The sequence below is a fragment of the Camelus ferus genome, chromosome 12, assembly GCF_009834535.1.
Source record: "Camelus ferus isolate YT-003-E chromosome 12, BCGSAC_Cfer_1.0, whole genome shotgun sequence".
NCBI lineage: Eukaryota > Metazoa > Chordata > Mammalia > Artiodactyla > Camelidae > Camelus > Camelus ferus.
In genome coordinates, this window is record NC_045707.1 from 45,028,807 (window position 1) to 45,052,532 (window position 23,726).

The window sequence follows — 23,726 nt, forward strand, 5'->3', positions numbered from 1 at the left end:
ACTTCAGATTTTACTAATTTAAGTCCCCTTTTTACTTACTCCGTATAGCTAAAGGTTTGTTAATTTTGTTAATCTTTTCATAGAATTAACTTTCGGTTTTGTTGACTTGCTCTGTTGTATTTTGTTTGTCACTCTCTAATGCTAGTTTTGGGTTTGATTTGCTCTTAAGTTATGTAAAGCCTACAGGTAGGTTGTTGATTTAAGGTCTTTTACTGTAGAGTTTTACAGTTGTAAATTTCTTCTTAGTACTGTTTTTGTTGTATCCTATAAGTTTTGATATGTTGTGTTCTTGTTTTCATTCATCTCTAGGTATTTTCTAATTTCTCTTGTGATTTCCTCAATCCATTGGCTGTTTTAAGAGTGGCCTATTTAATTTACACATATTGTGAGTTTTCCAGTTTTCTTTTTATTATTGATTCCCAGTTTCATTCCATTGTGATCAGAAAGCATACTTTGTATGATTTAAACATTTTTAAATTTATTAAGACTTGTCTTATGGTCTTACTAAGGTCTATCACGGAGAATGTTCCATTTACACTTGAGAAGAATGTGTATTCTGTTGTTAGGTGGAGCATTCTGTATATGTCTGTTTGGTCTAGTACACTAGGTATATAGTGTTACTCAGGTTCTCTATTTCCTTATTGATCTTCTGTCTGGTTCTTATATCCAGTGTTGAAAATGCTGTATTGAAGTCTCTGGTTACTATTGTAGAACTGTCTATTTCTCCTTTGAATTTTGTTTATTTTTACTTAATGTATTTTCAGGATCTTTTGTTAGGTATGTATGTTTATGATTGTTATGTCTTAATCTTTATCATTGTATAATGTCCCTCTTTGTCTCTCCTAACCTTTTTTTCACCAATTTATTCTATTTTTCTGACAAAAAAATATAGTCATTTCAGCTCTCTTCTGGTTACTATTTGCATGGAATACCTTTATCCTTTTACTTTCAATCTCTTTGTGTCTTTGTATCTAAAATAAGTCTCTTGTAAACACATATAGATGGAGCATATTTTTTTTTAAATAGACTTTATTTTTTTTTTTTTGAGCAGTTGCAGGTTTACAGCAGAATTGAGCAGAAAATAGAGTTCCCACATAGCCCTCCCCACTCACACATATATACTCCCCTACCCTCAACATCCCTCATCACTGTGGCATATTTGGTACAATTGATGAGCAAACATGGACACATTATTATCAACCAAATTCCATAGTTTACATTAGGGTTCACTCTTGATGTTGTACATTCTGTGGGCTTTGACAAATGCATAATGACATGTAGCCACCACTATAATAGCACACAGAATAACTTCATTGCCCTAAAAATCCCTTGTGCTCCATCTGTTCATCCCTCCCTCCCTCTCCCCAAACCCCTGGAAACCACGATCTTTTTATTGTTTCTGTAGCTGTGCCTTTTCCAGAATGTCATTTAGTTGGAATCATACAGTTTGTAAACTTTTCAGACTGGCTCCTTTCATTTAGTAATATGTCTTTTAAGTCTCTTGATGGAGCATATGTTTTTAATCCATTCTGCCAATCTCTGCCTTTCCATTGAAGAGTTGAATCTTATTTACATTTAATGTAATTATTGATAAGGAAGGACTTGTTTATTCCATTTAGCTATTTTTTTCTATATGCCTTCTTTGTTTCTTTTCCCTCAGTTCCTTCATTATTGCCCAGTTTTACGCTTAACTTGATTTTTTGTAATTGTTCTTTTTCAAAAAAAATTTTTTTGGCCTAGGGGAACTAATTCCTAGAATTCCATTCTTTTTTCTCGATGTTCCTCAGACTGGATAATTTTGACTTTCTTATCTTCAAGTTCACTGATCTTTTCTTTTGCCTGCTTAAATCTCTTGTGAATTTTTTATTTCAGTTATTGTACTTTTTAGCTCTAAAAATTTTCTTTGGTTCCTTTATAATATCATTCTCTTTATTGATATTCTTTTTTCCCCCCATACATTGTTTTCCTTGTTTTCTTTAGTTCTTTGCTCTTGGTTTCCTTAAGCTCTTTCAGCAAATCTAGGGCAGTTGATTTAACATCTTTCTACTATGACATTTTACATCTCAGGTGCCATAGTAGTCTTGTATTATCTTTCTAATGTTTATTTATGAATAGAGGACAATCTTGGTATGTGTCTTTTTTTCTCATTTGTGTGTTTGACTAATACTTTCAAAGGAAAAGAATTGGTCTCAGATTTGAATATATAAAGGATTAAGGTATTTAAATGTTTGGTAAAAACACCTATAAGCATGATTGAAATTTATTTTGATGCTCTGTCTGTCTTTTGTATAGTAACTTTGTGTTTTATGCAAATAAGAAGTTTGTGTCTCTAGTGAATAAACTTAACTTTTAAATGTTACTTCTTAGTTTGATTAGCTTAAGTGTCCTAGAAAGTGTTATATGTTTATCATGATTTAAATTGAGGAAAAAATATTAGAAAATTTGCTTACAGACCACTCAATGTGTTTATCTCATTTACAGAAGATTTAAGCTATAGTCACTGCAGAAAATATTATAAAGAAAAATCTTTTTTGTGAAGTTACATTACTCTATGTGATATTTTGGAAAGACTAACAACACGGTTAAGTGGGAAAGTACTAGTTGGCCATTTCAGTCTTGGATTTTAATTCAAACTGTAAAATGCTTAATTTGTTCTGCATGTAAACTTTGGTTCTTTACCTAAAGAAAGGTCATTTAGGTGTCTTAAAAGCAATCTTAGGCTTTTTCTCAGCTTTTCCTTCAGTTGTTATTAAGATTGTTTTAAGACCATTTCAGACACATAAGTAGAGAAATGCCACTCACATAAGTCTTTTAATTAAGAGAAATTTAGATTATACGATAAATTGGTGTCTATAGAAGTTTTTATTGGAAGCACCAAAAGGGCCACAGAATGACACCATTTTTATAGATAAATAGTCATAGTAGAGAATCTAGTTTGTGAGTTTAGTTTTTATAGCTTTATAGCTGTTGTCTTTAAAAAAAAAAAAAAAGAAAGAAAGACGTGTTGCCAATTCCTAGGGCAAATCTCAGTTGACATTCCTGATTGATTATTTATATTCTGTAAGTGAATAGAATATGCACATACCTCAGAGATACTGCTGATTTGGTTCCAGATCACTGCAATAAAGTGAGCCATAGGAATTTTTTTATTCGCCAGTGTATATAAAACTTATGTTTACACTATACTGTAGTCTATTAAGTGTGCAATAGCATTGTTTTGAAAAGCATTGTGTACACCTTAGTTAAAAAATACTTTATTGCTAGACAATGCTGACCATCATCTGAGCCTTCAACGAATTGTAATACTTTTGCTGGTGGAGGATCTTGCCCGGATGTTGATGGCTGCTGACTGATCAGGGTAGTGGTTGCTGAAGGTTGAGATGGCCATGGCAGTTTCTTAAAATAACACAACAAGTTTGCCACATCAGTTGCTTCTTCCTTTCATTAATGATTTCTCTGTAGAATACAATGCTGTTTGATAGCATTTTTTACCCATAGGAGAACTTCTTTCAAAATTGGGCTCAGTCCTCTCAAACTCTTCTCCTGTACTACCAATTAAGTTTATGCAATATTCTAAATCATTTGTTGTCATTTCAACAGTCTTTGCAGCATCTTCAGCAGGAGTATCTTCTATCTCAAGAAATCCCCCCCCCTTTTTTTTGCTCATCTGTAAGAAACAACTCCTCCACTAAAACTGTTAAAGTTTTAGCGTGAGATTGCAGCAATTCAGTCACATCTTCAGGCTCCACTTCTGATTCTAGTTCTCTCACTATTTCTACCATATCTGCAATTCTTTCCTCCACTGAGGTCTTGGACCCCTCAGAGACATCCATGAGGATTGGAATCAACTTCTGCCAAACCTCCTGTTAATGTTTTAACTTTTCCCATGAATCATGAATGTTCTTAATGACATCTAGAATGGTGAATCCTTTCCTGAAGGTTTTTAGTTTATTTTGTCTAGATCCATCAAAGGAACCACTGTGTATGGCAGCTATAGCCTTATGAAATGTATTTCTTGAATAATAAGATTTGAAAATCAAAATTGCTCCTTGGTCCATAGGCTCCAGAATGGATGTTGTCTTAGCAGGCATGAAAACAGGATTAATCTCATTGTACATTTCCATCAGAGCTCTTGCATTGTCAATGAGCAGTAATATTTTGAAAGGAATTTTTTTTTTTCTCTGAGCAGTAGGTCTCAACAGTGGGCTTAAAATACTCAGTAAACCATGTTGGAAACAGATGTGCTGTCATCCAGGCTTTGTTGTTTCTTTTACAGAGCACAGGCAGAGTACATTTAGCATAATTCTAAAGGCCGTAGGAATTTTGGAATGGTAAATAAACATTGGCTTCAAGTTAAAGTCACCAGCTGCTTTAGGCCCAAACAAGAGAGTCGGCTTGTTCTTTGAAACTTTGAAGCCAGGCATTGACTTATTCTCTTTAGGTATGAAAGTCCTAGATGGCATCTTCTTCCGAAAGAAGACTCATCTACGTTGAAATTTGTTGTTTAGTGTAGCCACCTTCATTAATTATTTAACGTCTTCTGGATAACTTGCTGCAGCTTCTACATCATCACTTGCTTCTTTACCTTGCACTTTTATGTTATGAAAATAGATTCTTTCCTTAAACCTCATGAACCAACCTCTGCTAGCTTCAGACTTTTCTGCAGCTTTCTCATCTCTCAGCCTTCATAGAGTTGAAGAGAGTTATGACCTTGCTCTGGATTGGACTTTAGTTTAAGGGAATGTTGTGGCTGGTTTGATCTTCCATCCAGCCCACTAAAACTTTCTCCATATCAGCAGTTAAGGCTGTTTCCCTTTCTTATCATTCGGGTGTTAACTGGAGTAGCACTTGTAATTTCCTTGAATTTTTCCTTTGCATTCCCAACTTGACTAACTCTGTTGCAAGAGACCTAGCTTTTGGCCTGTCTTAGTTTTCAACTTGCCTTCCTCACTAAGCTTACTCATTTCTAGCTTTTGATTTAAAATGAGAGATGTGTGTGAAACTCTTCTTTTCACTTGCACACTTGGAAGTTACTCCCTCAGTCAGTCTGTTCTCTCCAGACCACATTGACAAACCAAGTAAAGAATTCGCTTCAATATTATTGTGTCTTGAAATAGAGAGCCTCAGGAGAGGAAGAGAGATGGGAGAACTGCTGAGGGGGTGGAGCAGTCAGACCACACATAACATTTATTGATGAAGTTTCCTGTCTTAGGTGGGCGAGGTTTATGGTGCCCCAAAACAATTACAATAGTAACATCAAGATCACTGATCACAGATCACCACAACAAATACAACAATAATGAAAAAGCTTGAAATATTGTGAGAATTACTAAAATGTGATGCAGAGACACAAAGTCAGCAAATGCTGTTGGAAAAATGGCACCAACAGACTTGCAGGGTTGCTGCAAACCTTCCCATTAGTGTAAAAAACACATTATCTGTGAAGTGCAGTAAAGCAGAGTGCAGTGAAAGAAGGTATACCTGCAATTACATTTTCAGGATAAAAAAAAAAAAATGAAAAAATCTTCATTGTACACCAGGCAGTCCCAGATCAAATTTCACCCCAGATGATAAAGTAGGATAACACATTACATGTTTCTTTTAAGGACTTGTAGTTGGGAACTGATTTTTGAACATTTTCAGCTGTGTGTATATAATAGAGAGAGAGAGAGAGAAGAGAGCGTGAGAGGTTAGGGGACATATATGAAGCCATTCTGAGTATCATTTCTTGCCTTCTTACTTTTTAAATTTTGATTAGCTATGACAAAAAGCTAGAGGTCTTTTTGACAACTGAAAAGGCATAAAAGTTGTTTTGCATTATACATACACACAGATGTTTTGAATGGGTATATATACATGGAATATATATGTATGCATGTGATAAATGCTGTGAGAAAAAAAAAGTAGGATAAAGGAATAAAGGTCAGGGTCAGGAAAGAGCCCTTTGAAGAGTAACATGCTGAAATTTGAGCATTTATAATTGTTCTGTATTTAAGTCTTTAAAATATTAAAGACAAATAATTATGAAGTTTTTGTTATAGGGTTAATTTTAAATTACACTACATTTACTTTGAAGGTAAAAAATAGCTTTTTCAGTGGCATGAATTAAATATAAAACTAAAACTTTAAGCATTGACCATAAATCATGTTGTCAGTATATCTAAATATTCATTAAAATGACAGTGTAAAGATTCTAATAATCCCAAATAAGTTTTTTACTGAACTAGAAAAAGTATTTTAACCAAACTCTTGAAGGTTTTGGTTTTAGGAAATCAGTAATTTAGCACTGCTTTTTTACAATATAAAAGATGTCAGTTAACTTTAAAGCTAATGTAAATAATAATTTTTACTTCACAGAATGCTTTATTGTAGTATTGTATGTGTTTTTGTTATCAATTTAATGGGGGAGAAGTTGATACATATAATTCTGTTTAAAGATAATTAGAAATGTCAAGGAATCTAAGTTGCAAGAAATTTTTCTCTAATAATGTTCTAAGCAGTGTTGATGAAATTCTTTAATGTCTGTTTACTGATCATTGTGACTTAATTAAAAGGTTACAGTTATAACATGAAATACAAAAATAGAACCTTTTTGAAGGTGTAGTTTTATTTGAAAAATTTATAGTAAGGTTTAGCTTTATTATGAAGTGTTTCACTTGCTAATATGAATTAGAAGTCTATTATTTCTGGCAGAATAGAAGATACATACAGTTAAAGTTATTTTATAGACTAGAATTTTCTTTACTCTTGATGGAATATCAGTGCATTGCATGCTACTCTGAGTTATAGACATGTCTCCTAATATATTGTTCAAATGCATTGTACGAAGAAAAGTTCAGACTTAATGTGCTCCCCCCCTCCACCTTTTTTGTACTCATTTAAAACCACCAAGATTTGCTTGGCACTCTATACTGGCATTGTCCAAAAGAAGGATAATGTGAGCACCATACTTAATTTAAAAGTATTTTACAGGTATATTTAATTAGTAGAATTTTAGTAATACATTTTACTTAATCAAATGTCTAGAATTTTTAAAAATCATATATATAACTTTTTTTTAACCTTCTTTTAAAATACCAGGTCTTTAAAATCCAGTTTGTATTTTTGCATTTATAGTACAAGGCATTTTGGACTGACCACTTTTCAAATGGTCAGAATGGGATGTTTCTATGTTATATGAATTGATTCTGTAATAACATGTCTGCTGCAGTTTATTATTTTATTCTTATTTGTCATCTAGGATAAGAGGCAGGTGCATGGTCTGCAGACTTTTCAAAATGGTGTGATATTTGGTGGAAGTGAGAATTCCTCATTTTATTCTTATTGTGAAGATTCCCAGTAAACTCAGAATGACATTTTTGAGCTGTAAGATATTCAAGCTTAATTTTATATTCACTCTGTTCTATTCTTTCAGGATTTTTCAAGTCACATTCAATAGATAGGATGAAAAAATTTAAGAGAAGGCTATCCCTCACACTTCGAGGAAGCCAGACTATCGATGAATCGTTGTCTGAATTGGCTGAACAAATGACTATTGAAGAAAACAGCAGCAAGGATAATGGTAAATATTCGGGGAGTGGGGACAGGAGGAGAGATACTTTCTCCCTTTAATTACTTTATAAATCAAATGTAAATTTATTTTCCTGATTAGTTCCTAATAGTTTTCTTTTGTTTATTTCTGTCTCATTCCCTAGTTCAGTAACTTTTGCTTGATTATTGTAATGTTCCATCCTTATTTCAACAGTGGTACCTGTACCTGGTCTCTAACCGTGATGATTTCTCTTTTCCATTTATCTTTCCATTTTTCATTGGTTCTTAAATAAGAATACCTTATCCTGGTTGTTAAGTAACTATTTTAAAATTAACATATAAATTTTTTGTTATTCTTATAATCAAAGTTAATACAGCTTCAAAGTGCATGGTAAGTTTGTGAAATTCCTGTTTGAAGCTTCATCATAGTTTCATAATATTATATATGCATATTGACAATCTACATAAATGACAGGGTTTATCACATGAGTGAATCATGCTATTTTCTTATTTTTTTATTGGCCAAAAAATCTATCCATAGTATTGAGTACTCTCTAATGTTTCACGTGTTTGACAGTTCCTTTTACAATGTAAGGTAGTAGTACAAGATGTTGATAGAAAATAAAAAGAACTTGTTAAATCAAATGGATTAAAATACAAAATCCTGATGAAATCTATAGAACAAGGCTACATATTCAAAACTGAAATAGCCCGAGGGATGTCATAATAATAACCAGGAAGGAGCTTACAGGAATGGCTGCCAGTGTGTCATAATGTGAAGATTCTCTGGCCTTCCTTGCCTGTCCTTGAAACTCTTTCTGTTAGAGGTTTGTGGCAATGGATGAGAGCATGAATACCCTCAGCTACTCTGGCTGAAATGTGAAATGAACTTGTTGAGAGAGAGGGAAAGGTATAATGGAAAGGGCTCTGGACTTTAAGTTAAAAATCATGGGTTGGAATTTGAGATACATTAACATACTTAAACACTTACTAGTTTTATGACTCTGGGTAAGTAATTTATCCTATGTAAGCTTCAGTTTATCTCTTCTCCTCAGAAGGGTCATTACTTCTACTCAAGGTTATCTGGCTCATATTATGGGAGAGGAAACAGATGGGTTCAGTAGAAAATAATAAAATAATAATTTGGATATGATTTACTTATATGTAGGAGGAAAATATTTTATATTTTGATCAAATCTCAAAGATGATTTTATGTCTTCCTTTTTATTCCTCTTGCCGGGAGCAAAATCCTTAATTCTCTCTCACATCGGCTTTGAATTCTTGGTATTGATTAAGCCCTGTATGTTTGCTCTTATGATCCAAGAGTCTTGCCAGCTATTTGCCATTGATTTTCAGGAGTAAAATAAGCGCAGAATACATCTTGATAGATGGTTTCTGGGACTCATTCTTGACTGAGTATTTGACAACAAGACAAACTTCTTTAAAAAAAGAAAGAGTGTGAGTCAAAGAAAATGTACATACTTTTTGGAGAGCTAATTAATATTTTAGATTGATGGCATATTTTCTGGAATATGCTAGTATTAACTGTCTTTAAACATGCTTAATTTATAATGAATAGTGAAATGTTAAATATTTTTTCAAAATATTACTTTATTAAAACTTACTTTTATTATAATAGTAATATGAACAAGTAGCACTGAATTGAGTTTCCTCAAGTTTTCCGATACGTGAAGATGCCATTACAGACACTGATTCCTCTTGGGTTGCAGAGATTGCTGGTAGCATAGGCAGTCTCGGAGTTATAATCTGCTGTTGCTTATTCCCTGTGTGTAACAGCACATGGATTTTATTAACAGCTTTCACAAAAATTTTGTACCTTTTTGGCCATCTCTCAGTGTCTGATAGCTAGTTCCAACATATTCTTTCTTTATGGGGTTTATCTTGGAGCCAAAAAAGCTCCTAAGATAGGTAATACATGCAGTCTTCATCAGATTATGATTTAATGAATGAGAAGAGATAGATTATACTTTTTAAATCATCTTCTCACATACGATATAACACGTGTGTGATGCAGGTGTTCTTTGTTTAACAGCCATATAGTGGCAGTGCTAACTTGGGGAGAAAGAAGAATATAGTTTATAATTTCCCCTAGTAAACTACCTTTGAACCAATTTTTGATCTCCTGTCTCTTGTTTAGTTATTTGTATGAGCAAAATCCTCTTACTCTTGCATTATATTTAGGTAGGTGGGTCTCAGTGCATACTCCAGAACAAATCAAATGGGAGAGTACACATGAATGAGGATAATACTATAAAAATGTTGGAAAAATTATAATTCATTTGGTTATATGAATATGTACATACACTCCCACTCATATAGATTCTACCTCCATCCAAAGAGAATTCAAGCTATTATACCTGTCATTTTGATAATTGAATCATACTATGAAGGCTTTATTAACTCAGCTATAGATGTATAATATAATTATGGTTCACATTAGAGTACCTTTCCAGATAAACTAGCGTGTTTGCAAGTTGATCAGTGGATTGAACTCAGGATAAGAGGAATCTTGAATTTATACTTAGTATGTTATAAATAGGGTGAAAGTTTGCGAAGTTGATTGATTTGAGCATACGGGCTTTTAACTCAGTACAGCTTTTCCTAATTATGAAGTAAAATTTTTGCACAAATATTTACAGACTGAAGTGTAAGAAATATTTTTTCTAAAGTATCTTCAAAGAAAAAGAATTCTGAGCACATCAGTTTGTTTTTGTTTTTTAAGTAACTGAGATTGAATATTAATTTAAAAAAAGAAAACACCTGTAATTCCCCATTGTCCCCTCCCCTCAGCCCCTGGTAATCACTACTGTTTGTCCTTTTGTGTCTGACTTATTTCACTTAGCATAATGCTTTAAAATGTTTCATTTACTTTTAAAAATGGAGTATTATTATTTTGTTGAACTGTTCAGTTAATTGCTGTCATAATCTTGAAATGTTAGAACATTTTGTGATTCTTATGGGCCCCATTCTTTTTTAAACTCTCTTTGGGTGACCTCATCTAGTCCTATGATTTCATTTGTCTCTAATCAGGGTTTTTGTCTGTATCTTTAGATTGATACCCAAATGATTACTTGGCTTCTCCACATAGATGTCTAATAAGGATCTCAAACTTAATGTGACCAAACCAGAACTCTTGAGTTCCTTCCCCCCAAATCTGCTTCTATTTCAACTTCCCTCACTTAACCTAAGCCACTTAAAGCTAAAAATCCAGGAATTTTCCTTGATTCTTTTCACTCTTTTATTTTCTGTTCTCCCTTTCTTCCCTCCTCTGCCATTGTAGCTCCTGACATATTTGCTACATAAATAACTTTTTTAAACTCACTGTTAAAGATAGTCATTTGTATACTTGATACGTGATTCTAATTATTGTCCTTTCACATATAGTATTTCATTTATTTTTAATAGTTGCTCTGCTGAAGGTTTAAAATTTTTCGTTGGATAAATGTTTTTAATATAGGTTATCACTAAAAGCTGGGGTGGAGTGGGGAGAGTGTATGAAAGTAACTTCACAGCTATGTCTGCTGGCCTTTTGGTTCTGCCTTTGTGTAATATATCCTATATCTAGCTGCTTCTCTCCATCCTGGTCCAGGCCACCATCATTGGTTGCTTAGGGTACTGTGGTAGTCTCCTTCTCCTTTTCTGTTGTTTTTGTATCATCTGTTCTCCAGAGTGATGTTTTAAATTTTTTTTAATTTTTAATAATTAATAGATTCAAAGGAAGTTACAAAGATAGTACAGAGAAGTCCCTTGTACCCTTCTCTCAGCCCCCTCCCCCCCCCGCCTTGGGTTACATTTTCTGTAATTATAGAACATAATCAAACCTGGGAAATTGGCACTGGAATAAAGTGTAAGTATAGTTCTGTGTCATTTCGTCACATATGTAGATTCATGTCACCAACACTGCAATCACGTAGAGCTATTCCACTGCCACAAAGAGATGCCTATCTCCTTGCCTCCCACTATCCCTGACCCCTCAGAGTGATATTTTTAAAATGTGAATCAAATCATATTACTTGCTTCAGAGCTACCATAACTGCTTCCAGTCTCAATAAAATTTAGACTTTTATGGTGACATACAAACTGACTTGTCTTCTCTGTCTTCTCTGACCTTGCTTAATAACACTGTTCCACCCACAATTATTACTACAGCTGCACTTGCTTTCCTTTCTGTTCCCTCTAACACATTAACACATACTTCTCAAAAGTATAATCCCTGAACCAGTAACGTCGGCATCGCCTGGGAATTTGTTAGAGATGTAAATTTTTGGATTCCATGCCAGACCTACTAAATCAGGAAGTCTGTGGGTGGAGGCCCAGAAATCTTATGTTTTAACAAGTCTGTGAAGATGATTCAGAAACATGCTAAAAGTTTGAGGACCATTTCTCTAACAAGTTAAACTCTTTGCTACACGTTGACTTTTGCAGTGCCCTTTGCCTTTGTCTGGAATATCTTCTAACCCACCATGCCCCCATCTTCTCATGACTGGCTCTTTCTTGCATTTATATCTCTGTTAAAAATGCCTCTACAGAGAGAACTTTAAAAAAATATCCAGTGTAAAATAATTACTCATTTATTTTCTGTTACATCTCTCTATTTTAATCTTTTGCATATTTCCTATCATTATCTGGTATTTTTCTTATTTGTTAGTTTCTTTTTGTTTTCCTCTCCAGTAGATTTTACAGTTTCAAAAAGTAGTACCTTTTTTTTGTTTACCTCTACATGCCTAGGGCCTGGAATAGTGCTTGTCAAATGGTAAGCACACAATAAATATCCCCTGAATAATTGTGAATGTGGTTTTTTGTTTGTTTGTTTGTTTTGTTTTTTTGTGTGTGTTTTTAGCAATATCCCCCAGGATTTTAAAACTATTCCCCAGAATAACTTTACTGAACAACTAAAATGTCTCTAGGCAGAATATTTATATATTTCATTATGATTCCAGATATGAAATATAGTCTAGAAGAGAAGATATTTTTTATAGTTCTAACTTATATCCCCAAGTGTTTGTAACTGATTTGTACATGTATATCAGATACCCTTTCCCCATTCATTATTAAATCATTGTTTATTTTACTAGGCTTAAGTTAAGGTCTCCAAATCTTTGAACAGCTAATTATTGCCAAGGCATGAACAAGCCATGGGACTTGGACCCAAGTTCTGCATTACTAGGCACCTCCCCCTATCTCTAGTCTGCTGTTCTACCCAGATTAGATGACTTAGGCCGTCTGTGATCCTCGAGGACCTTTTTGCCCCATCCTCTCTCTCATTCTAGGCAGCCATTATCAGTAGAGGCACAGGTAGACCTTCTTGGCTCATTTTTCCTTAGCCCATGCCTTTTTCTTGTTCTGTGGTTTAAAGCTACTTCCTCTTGCCAACTTGTTCTTGGTATCTGATAAACCTTTACAGGTAGAGAAATCCCATGATCAGGAGATATCTTTACTCCTGATTATCAGCTACAAAAGAAGAGCTGACTGCATGTTAGAGGAGAGGATACTCAGAGAAGTCCAGTTCCTTTTAAAATTCCTTGATTACTACCAGTAAAACTGTAATTCTAATACAGAAGACTAAATGTCACAGAAGACAACATGTCCTTATTGTTTATAAGAGCTTTTCTTTGGAGGTGGAAAGGAGTCATGAGATTTTCTGTAAACAGTATAAAACAGAACTTCCCTTTACATACTATTTTTTATTTATAATTTAATAACTGCTAAGTATTATATTTTTGTAATTTGTCTGCTTGGTTATAGGTCTGTGATTTTAAAAAAAACTTAAAAAATCCCAAATTTGGGGTGATAAATTTCAGAACCTCTATATTGATTTGTGCGTAAGTATGTCTGTTTTATTTACTAACTGACATACTTCTTTGAATGTGTAGTAAATAGGGATATAAGTTCCTTCAGGCCAAGACCATGTCTCTTATATTCTATAGCATGCCTAATCATAAGACATATACGAGGCAATCAGCAAATGTAGAATTATGGAAATAATCTTGAGATGTATTAAAATAAACAAATGGATCAAAAACCTGTGGACCATACTAGTAATTTTGTTTATATTAAAACCAATTTTGATTATTAAAAATGTATGATTAAGATAATAGACTAATTCCAAATATTAAAAGTATTTTCTGTATTTTTTCAAAGAAATTATTTTAATTCTAGTACTTTATATAGATGGCCAAAGAAATGAGGTTAAATGTAATGATCTCTATTTTTATAACCTTTTGTTTTGTTTTTTGTTTTGCTTTCTTAATCCTTCTCATGTGATCCTGGATCATGGGCTGTCAATGGAATGAATGATTTTTGGATACTGTGAACCACAGAGCCTATTGTGAAGAATGGCAGGCCTCCAACCTCTCACAGTATGCATTCCTTCCTCCACCAGTACACAGGGTCCTTCAAGAAGCCCCCATTGCGGAGACCACATAGCGTTATTGGAGGAAGCCTTGGCTCCTTCATGGCAATGCCCAGAAATGGAAGCAGATTAGGTAATTTGTCTGGTTTTCTTTTCTTTCTTTCTTTCTTTTTTTTTTTTTTTTTTAATATTCTGACTGTAGGTCATGTCCATAGCTAGGTTTTAGTTGTATGGAAGTCAGCCAACTTTTATTATCTAGTTTGTCTTGTAAGATAAAAATCAAGTTGAGAATAAGAGAAATAGCAGAAAGATGGAAGATTCTAGAAAGGCAGTAGTGCTGACTACTTGGGAGTATGAGCTTCTATCTGCCCGGGGTTTTATCTATGGGAAATGTATGTACCCTTTATCCCTATAGGCGTAATCCTAGAGAATGGGGAGCGAGAGTTGGCTCACACTAGTTCATGAGAAATAATTGTTAAATTTTCAGAAATTGCAAACTGGTTTTTTAACATAGCCGTTAATAAAATTGAAATAATATAAACTTATAGTTAAGTAAACTAAAGTAAAAACAAAGTTACTGAATACTTAAAAGTCATTATTTCCTAGTTATTTTACTACACTTTACAACGGTAAAGGCAATAGCTTATGCTTTGAGGGTTATTTATTTCTATTGTGTGTATATATAGTCAAAATAATTATGTAATGGTATATACATATCTCAACTATGTGTTTGGTGATGCCATGTTGGTAGCTTGAGGCTGACCATGGAGGGACTATCTACCTCACAGAAGCTGGAGAAAACACTTCAGATCAGAGCTTAATTTATTGTTTTGTTGATTGTCTAGGCCAGGGATTGGCAAACTTTTTCTGAGAGATAGTAAAAAATTTTTAGGTTTTGTGGGCCATATGTGGTCTCTGTTGCATATTCTTTTTAAAATAATCCTTTAAAGGTCCAAGAACCATTTTTAGCTCAGGGCCATACAAAAAACAGGTCACATATGCTGATCCTTGGTCTAAATTTAAGAAAGTGATGTTGAAAATGTTAGTAATGCAGATTAAATTTAAAAGTGTTTTGTGTCTGTCTATAGCTGTTACATTGTGAATTACACAAAAAGTACGTCATTTGAGAAGCAAATGTTATTCTGTTATTGAAAAACTATTACCTAATTTAGTAAAGAAGTTGCTCATACCAAGGACAAATGAGTGAAGTTTTGAAATAAGCCTTTGTTATTTCCCTTTTGTCTTACTAATGAAATGAAAATATTAACTGGTATTCATGTCAGAACTACACTTGCCCATTAATGGCATGAGCAGTTTCTTGGTTGAGTCAGATGGTACCCAACTGTTTATTCATGGTCTGAGATTAGTATGCTCCTTTGTAGTCCTTGTGTAATAGAGCAGATTTCTTTTTAAAGTCTGCCGTTTACTAAAGATGTAGCACTTTGAGAGTCTTGTACCTTTCTATAGGAAGCTCTCATTTGCAGTTCGGACACCTGAGGCTTCATCTTTTATCCCAGTGTGGCAGCTAAACCCAGGTACCTTCTTACCAAGATCAGAAACCCCTCCCATAGGTAGGATCATGTATAACTGAAAAATTGTTCTCTACACTGGAATTTGACACAACATTGTAAAATGACTATTACTCAATAAAAAAAGAAAAAGAAAAAGAAAGAGAGAAAGAAACCCCTCCCAAGAAAGTGACAGAGTCAATTTATGCATAACAGCTTTGGGCTTTCAGTTCTCTTTGTCTTTGCTTCCTAGATATTAAGAATACACTCATGCAAATTTAGCTCTACATTTTAAAGTATTATATTTTATTCAACATTTTATTGAGGAAGGAGGATTCTTAGATTTTGCTGGAAATGGAAGGCATGATTAAATTATCTTTAACACTTTGAATATGTGACAGAAAAGAATGCTTGGCCTCAGATGTGTTAGATACTATCAGATTAGGAATCAGTCACCTAATACATTGACTTTTACTGCCAGGTTAATTTTTTTGTTCACATCTAAGTATAAAAATTTTTGCAGAAATCTCTGTGTAATTGAAGTATATTCTTAAATTACATATTGATCTATTAAAAACCATTACTATTTGCAGCTGCTTATCAGTGTGAGTAAAAATTTTCTCAATGATGTGTTTCCAAGACAAAATACAGAAATGTATGAATTCTAAGACTGATTTGATGAGATCCTGGAGTTCAATTTTTTGTTAATTTAAACAGTTCTCATATTTTATAAGCAACTACTGTTCATTTAAAGTTCAAATTTATAGTTATAAAAGACTTATGTGTTTCACATGTTAATATTTCATATAGCATTTCCTTTGAAAGAAAAGGTCCAGTTATCTAGTCTATTCTTTGATTTTTAGTTAATATTTAGTTCATTGGAATATTTGTTGAGCCACCTACTAAGTACCGTAACCCATTTTGTATTGTAAGTGAAATATATTTTGGCCCCCAATAGATGTTGCAGTACTTGTTTTGTAATTGTGGTACAAAGTAAATACTCAGTGAATACTTTTGAGTTGTTTTTTAACAGTGGGGGGTGGGAGCTGCATTAGCAGCTTAAAAACAGTTTTTTAAAAGAACCAGCTTATTTGGCTGTAGACCCAATGGCACATTATTTAATGAAAAGAGTACTAAAGTAAATATAAGACAAAAGATCAGGTTTCTATTTTAGATCTGCTTCCAGCTGTGTGACCTTTGAAAGTCATTTAACCTTTCATGGTCTCAGTTTTCAGATTTGGAAAAAGAGAACTGACTAATCCTCAAGAGTTATTTTCACAGTGTATAATTTTATTGTTCAACTATTGGATAATAACTTTAGTTTTTTAAAGTAACTTTTCATAATCTGAGAGCATAAAAGGATTTCTTACTACTGTTTTAAGACATTCAAGTTGTTTTGATTAAACACCTATGGCACCTAGAATGTAAAAGACTTTTTTTCTATGATTTTTACTTGTTGGCTATCTACATCTTACCTGTAGTGATACTAAATTATGTGATACAGTAGAATTTAATACTTCTCTTCTAAGATAAATAATGTTTCATTTTTTGATATAGACATTGTTCATGAAAATCTAAAAATGGGATCAGATGGTGAGAGTGACCAAGCTTCTGGGACATCGTCTGATGAGGTCCAGTCACCTACGGGTGTTTGTCTTAGAAATCGTATACATAGACGGATCTCAATGGAGGTACCATTTAAAAAATACGTGTTTGTGTGTATAAGTACGTATATATGCACATATATATATATATATATATATATATCAAACAAAATACTTGAAAATTTTCATGAAGACAAATGACACCTGTGAGAAAGTTGTTTCTTTGCATTAGTAAAAACTAGTCTGTGAATTTATTTTTCTTATTATCTACTATCCCAAGCCTAGTATACATTAGTTACATTTAACATTCTGCAAAACATTATGTAGGGTCTCTGTAAGGGAAATGTGAATTTTCAAAAATTCTAGAAAGCCAGCATGATACATTAGCAAAGTCTTCTTTAGAACATGATTTTAATTATGTTTTTGAACTTTGGATGCTTCATGTTTTATAAATATTTTATTTCAGATTTCAAAAGTTATACATAAAATGAGCATTAGCTTTTTTGTTGCTTTATGTTAATAAATATGGATATCATTTCATTTATGGTTTATTATACCTTTTAATCTCTAGCACATATAAGTTATTTCTCCATGTTAAAAAAACAAAGAGCTCATTTCCTTATCTTTGTCAATGTTATTTATAACCTTAGGGACAGAAGTTGATTGTGAATGCTATTAGTTCGGTATAAACTGTAGATTAAAATAATTTTCTCAAAAAAATTGAACATTTTTGAAATAAAAACATCATTACTTTTTTCAGTGCTATTGAGTTAATGATGATTAGGGTATTATTTTTTTCCCCAAAGGTGACACTCTTGACTATATTCTTTTTATGATATAACTTAATATCGAAAAAGACTTATTTCTTAACATCCCCGCATACACATATATATTCTTACTTATTTTAGAATACTTTGTATTTATTCTTCCAGACAAATTTTGAACATTTGTTCCCAAAATTATCATATTTTGATTTGTTTAGGGTTATGTAAAATATAAAATTAATGTGGGAGAACCATTATCTTTTTATTTGAGAACATGGTTTCTGTACTAAAGTTATATGTCTTTCAATAACTATACAGTTCCTATACATCTCAATTTTGTTTCATGGTTTAGTTACTGTTATGAATAGTAGGGATTTACTTTGATAGGATTTATGTTTCTTAGTGTTACAATATATGCAAGATCTCTTTATATGTTTCTCCCAGTTCACGTTCTATAATTAATTGAAATGGAAATGCCTTTTATTTACTTCTTTCCATTGTCTTGGCAATAATAAAGTATTTCAGTTGTCTTACTGTGTTGCATACGAAATCATACAATATCCACTTGGTTAGTTATTTACACCAATCACATCTTACGGGAGCCTTTCCCTATTCCTACTATATGGTGTAATAATGTCAAAATAAATTCCCTGTTGAATTTTTCAACCAGAGGACTCAGAAATAACTGGGTTGCAGGATACCATTTCTTTAAAACTATATTTTATACTTTTGCTTACTGTAAATATATTTGCATTCAGTATTATTATATATAATCAATTTAAATAACTTTGCAACCACAATAAAACTTTAGTTACTTATCACTAAGAAATAATATATTAAAACCCATGAATTTCTAAGTCAAATGCCCTTCTCTTTTCTGTTACCTACAAATACCTTTTTTTCTGCTTTTTTAAAGGATTTAAATAAGCGGTTATCACTACCTGCAGATATCAGGATACCTGATGGATATCTTGAAAAGTTGCAGATAAATAGCCCACCATTTGATCAACCAATGAGCCGAAGGTCTCGTAGAGCTTCCTTAGTAAGTTTTTAAGTCTCCTGTATCTATACCATCAGATCTGCTTGTTTGACTTTCTTGGTGTAAATGTTTTATATTGATTTTTTTAATTGTTAAATAGCTTAAGTTTATTACATTGCTTTCTGAATTTTTATCATTTTCCCTTCTTAAGGGTCTAAAGATGCATATTGGAATAGAATTTAAGCTGTACTTTATTTTTTGATAAATTTTATAGATATAGTGCTAGATATATATGTATTAGATATATAGATATGTATTAATATATACTTAGATATACAGAAAAGTACATAAGCCATAATTGTATAGATCCATGAATTTTTGCGAAGTTAACATAACGTGTAAACAGTATCCAGATAAATAAAAGAAAATTTCAAAATCCCACAAAATCCCTTCTGCCAATTCTCTGTTCACTTTCTACCCTCACTTCTTCAACTTTAGCCATTATCCCTGCCTTCTAATGCCAAAGAGTAGTTTTACTTATGTTTCTTACTGTTTCGTTTATATTATGTTTATAGTATATTTTAATATCAGGAGAGGCTTTTTTATCATTTACATATATAATCTTATTTATTTTAAAAATACTTTTATTTTTTCTGTTTTCTTGAACTTTTGAACTTTTAATTATGAGTATGCAAATTATTAAAATATATTTTATATAAATATAGATGTATATTTATACAAGTATATATATATTATATAGTATGTATCTTACTGTGTATAGAAGTATTCAGTATGTATTCTGTGACTGACTTCCTTTGCTCAGTGTTATACTTGTGTTTCATCTAGCTTAATGCATGTATATAGTTCACTTGTTATTTTATTGCATGATATTCCATTGTGTGAGTATAATATACTTAATCCAATCTTCTGTTGATAGACATTTACATTTGGGTTGTTTTTAGTTTTATCTATTACCAGATAATGCTTCTGTCACCATTCCTATGTACGTGTTTTGGTTAACATATGTAAGCATTTCTCTTGGCCACATACCTAGGAGTAGAATTGTTGGATCAGATTGTATACTTTCAGCTTTCCTAGACATTGTCAAAACAGTTTCTGAAGTGATTATAGCATTTTACACTCCCATCACCAGTATATGATAATTTTGGTCACTCTCCATGCCAGTTTTGATATTTTTTTCTCCTTTTTAAAAATTTTCTAACTTTTCTGGTGAGCATATAGTGCTATCTCATTGTGGTTTTATTTTTCATTTTCCAGATAGCTTAGGTTGAACACCTTTTTAAGGTTTAATGGCCATTTAGATATATTTAGATACCCTCTTTTCTGAATTAACTCCTCAAGTCTGTTGTCTCTTTTCTTTTTTTTTTTTAACATTTTTTATTGATTTATAATCATTTTACAATTTTGTGTCAAATTCCAGTGTAGAGCACAATTTTTCAGTTATACATGAAAATATATATATTCATTGTCACATTTTTTTCTCTGTGAGCTACCATAAGATCTTGTATATATTTCCCTGTGCTATACAGTATAATCTTGTTTATCTATTCTCCAATTTTGAAATCCCAGTCTATCTCTTCCCACCCCCCACTCCCCTTGGCAACCACAAGTTTGTATTCTATGTCTGTGAGTCTTTCTGTTTTGTATTTATGCTTTTTTTTTTTTAATCTCTTTTCTATTGGACTTTCTGCCTTCTTACTGATTTGTTAGGAATTCTTTATACATTTCACATGAAGGACCTTTGTCAGTTATATGTCTTGCAGATATATGTAGCAGTTGATCCAGCACTGCTTATTGAAAAGACAGCTTTCCTTGTTGCATTGTCACCTTGGACATAAATTCAAGTAATTGTGTATGTGGAATCTGTTTTGGATGACTTTAATTCTATAGTAGAAGTATATATAAAGTACTGTGGGACAACAAAAGAGGCAGCAAGTTAAGTATCTTTGCACATCACAGGCTTAAAGAGGTGATAATGTTTGAGCTGGCTCTAGAAAAATGGGTAGGAATTGGTCAGATTGACAGTTAGTAGAAGTGTGTTCTAAACAGAGGAAACTTCATATACTAAAAACCTGGAGGTATGAATGTGATTATGTTGGGGGAAATAATAACTGATATGAAAGGTAAATAAAGAATAATGTTAAAGAATGGGGCTTGAAAGGATAGGATAGAGCTAGACTGTAAACAGCCTTAGATGTCAGGCCAAGGAGTCTGGACTTCATCCCTTTTTTTTTTTTTTTAAAGGACTCAAATGTATTTTTTTAAACAAGAGCTGACATGGTCACATACTTTTTTCATAACCATAGCTTCAGGAAAAGTGTAAACGATGAAATAGAAGGAGAGAAAGACTAGAGACAGGGAACTGAATTAGGAATTTATTCACAATTAGGAATGATGTAGCAGCCATGTGGAAATGGAAAATAGAACCTAGGTCCTAGGGACTGTGTAGAGATAAAATAGGCAGGACCTGGAACCCACTTAAACTTTGTGTCTGAAGAAGGAGCAGTTGTTGAGGAGTCCTGGGTTGCTAACAGTAACAACTTGTTATTATCTTCTTTTTACATATTGTGTTGTGGAATGTTTTTATCCATTAACAACTTCTGTTTTGGTTACATATTTTAAAGAATAAAATTACTTAATGCTATATATAATATGAGCACATTATTTGACATTCACCAACATATATAGGTTAAAGTATAATGCCAACTTGACTTTGGTATAGGTTTATAATCAGCAGTTTTGCATCACTGCTGAAGACATTTTTATACACATAACTTTGTTATTTAATTACGTGGTTGAAAGTTTTCTTTGGTTACCGATTTTTGTTAAAGAATGGTACTTAGGATAAATTTTGAAAGTGTTCAGATTAGGACTAAAGGTATGATTTAATCACCAAACTATCATCTAAGACCTCTCTTTTTCAATGTACATGAAATTAAGGAAAACAGTGCCCTCTAATGAATACCAAGTGACTGGAGTTTTTATTGTGTTAGTGTTCCTATCCACTTCCCTTGTTTTTTGATCTGAAATGGCTTATAGGTTTCAGATTAATCATGCTATTGATGAATCCTTTTTATTATTTTTTATTATTTATCTGTCTTACTAAAGCATGGTTTCTTTTAAAGTGTATTAAAAATTATTCTTCAGATCCTTAGGTTTATACGTGAAGAGGAAGGATTAGGGAATAATAAAGGATTATGGAATGAAAAAGATGGGAAAAGGAAAATATTCTTCACATTTGTTAGTGCTCATGTTTCCATGGATAATATATTCTTTATCTAAAAAAATTTTTTTCAAGACAAAATATAAAATTCTGACTTTCTAAAAGGATAAAACTTTGCATATTTTCAATAGCAATGTATAGTAAATATAGTAGTAAAATAACAGATCCTTTGAGTAAGAAGTGAGAAGTCACAGAATTGATCTTTGGTGGGGAAAGACATGCAGTAGGGCTGATTGGTTCTTCAAGAAGTTCGTGATCATCAACCTCAGTTGGATCCTCAGTATCACTTGCCTACTTGTATTTCTCTGGATAATTCTTCCTTTCTCATGCTAAGCATGTGATTTGTCCCACTACATGATAGACAAGAGAGAAGTCACTAACCAGAAACCCTCTCGTTGTCTGAATAACAACTGTGCAAATTTCCCTACAGCTATACTCAATCTACTCTTTCCTTTTTTTTTTTTTTTTTAATATTGAGGAATTGTCCTTCCAGTCCCATTTCCTCAGGATGTTTAGAATATTTGTTACACCTATTCACTCGTAGTTAGTCTCCCTCTCTTGCTGAATATTTCCTATTAACTTTTGACTTACTTACTTTTAATTTTAAAGTTTCAGATTTGCAGGAACATTTTAAAAGATCATATAGAGAGTTCCCATATACCACATACCCAGTTACCCCTGTTACTAACATTTTACATTACTTTAGTACATTCATCACAACTAAAAAAAACCAGTATTGATAAATTACTGTTAATTAAACTCCATACTTTATTAAGATTTCCCTAGTTTTTCACTAATATTCTCCCCTACCCAGGAAAGCCATCCAGGACACCACATTACAGTTAGTCATCCTATCTCATGTTATAGATACTGGTTATTGGGTTGGTGAAGTATTGTTTAATATTCATTCATGGTTGATAAGAAATAAAATATTCTAACTCTTAACATATTTCGTTAAACATTACACTATGGGACAGCCCATATGTGGATAGTCAAGATTGATAAGAGCACTGTCAACACTTAGAATGACGGCATGCCCCGTGGGGGGTTTGTAGGAGTGTTAAGTGCAACTTTAGTAGACTAAGTCTATATATGAAAATTTGTTTTATTTTGTTGAAATTATAGATTATATGCATTTTAAGAATCTGCTTCTTCCTAAACAATGAGTTTTGGATTCCTCATTCATAACTTTACCAATATAGATCATATGTAGTCCTTATTTCTAAAAGCAGGGAGAAAATAGGGTGTCAAACCCTGATGTCTCTCAGAAATAATAAATAATGTGGTGTAATAATTTGATAATAAATTATGAAGTGAGATTAGAGTTCACCTACAACATAATTTACCTTTGGCATATTTTGGACAAGGTTAAGGTAGTATTATGATAATGCTAACAGCAAGTTTTTGTAAGACAGAATGACCGAGTAGAATAGAGGTTCTCAGTCTCTTTTCTCCTCCCACATATCTAAGACAGAACACATTTCTATCAGTAACAGTAAGTCAGTAATTCTCACGAGTAGGGAAATGGGTGTTTGAAAAATCTTCCTTTACTCCCAGTGTTTCTTATATACACATTCACTTTTAGAATGGCATCTGTAGAACTTCTGCACATATTTCATTTGTTTTGAAGCTCAATTAGAACTACATTGCCAGCATGTTAATATATCTTTATAACTTTGATACAGTGATTATATTGCTAGAGCCAAAGTAATCAAGAAATACCC

General features: G+C 32.6%; 1 protein-coding gene across 1 annotated transcript in view; it reads left to right on the forward strand.

Moving 5' to 3' along the window:
- The window catches only part of CDK17 (cyclin dependent kinase 17), an 87,010-nt gene that overhangs the window by 41,516 nt on the left and 21,768 nt on the right, over positions 1 to 23,726 (forward strand). Inside the window, exons 2-5 of the mRNA XM_032493589.1 lie at positions 7,415 to 7,561; positions 13,872 to 14,036; positions 16,969 to 17,102; positions 18,696 to 18,821. Coding sequence (XP_032349480.1) covers positions 7,444 to 7,561; positions 13,872 to 14,036; positions 16,969 to 17,102; positions 18,696 to 18,821 — 543 coding nt within the window. The 5' untranslated portion in view covers positions 7,415 to 7,443. The remainder of the gene's footprint in view (positions 1 to 7,414; positions 7,562 to 13,871; positions 14,037 to 16,968; positions 17,103 to 18,695; positions 18,822 to 23,726) is intronic.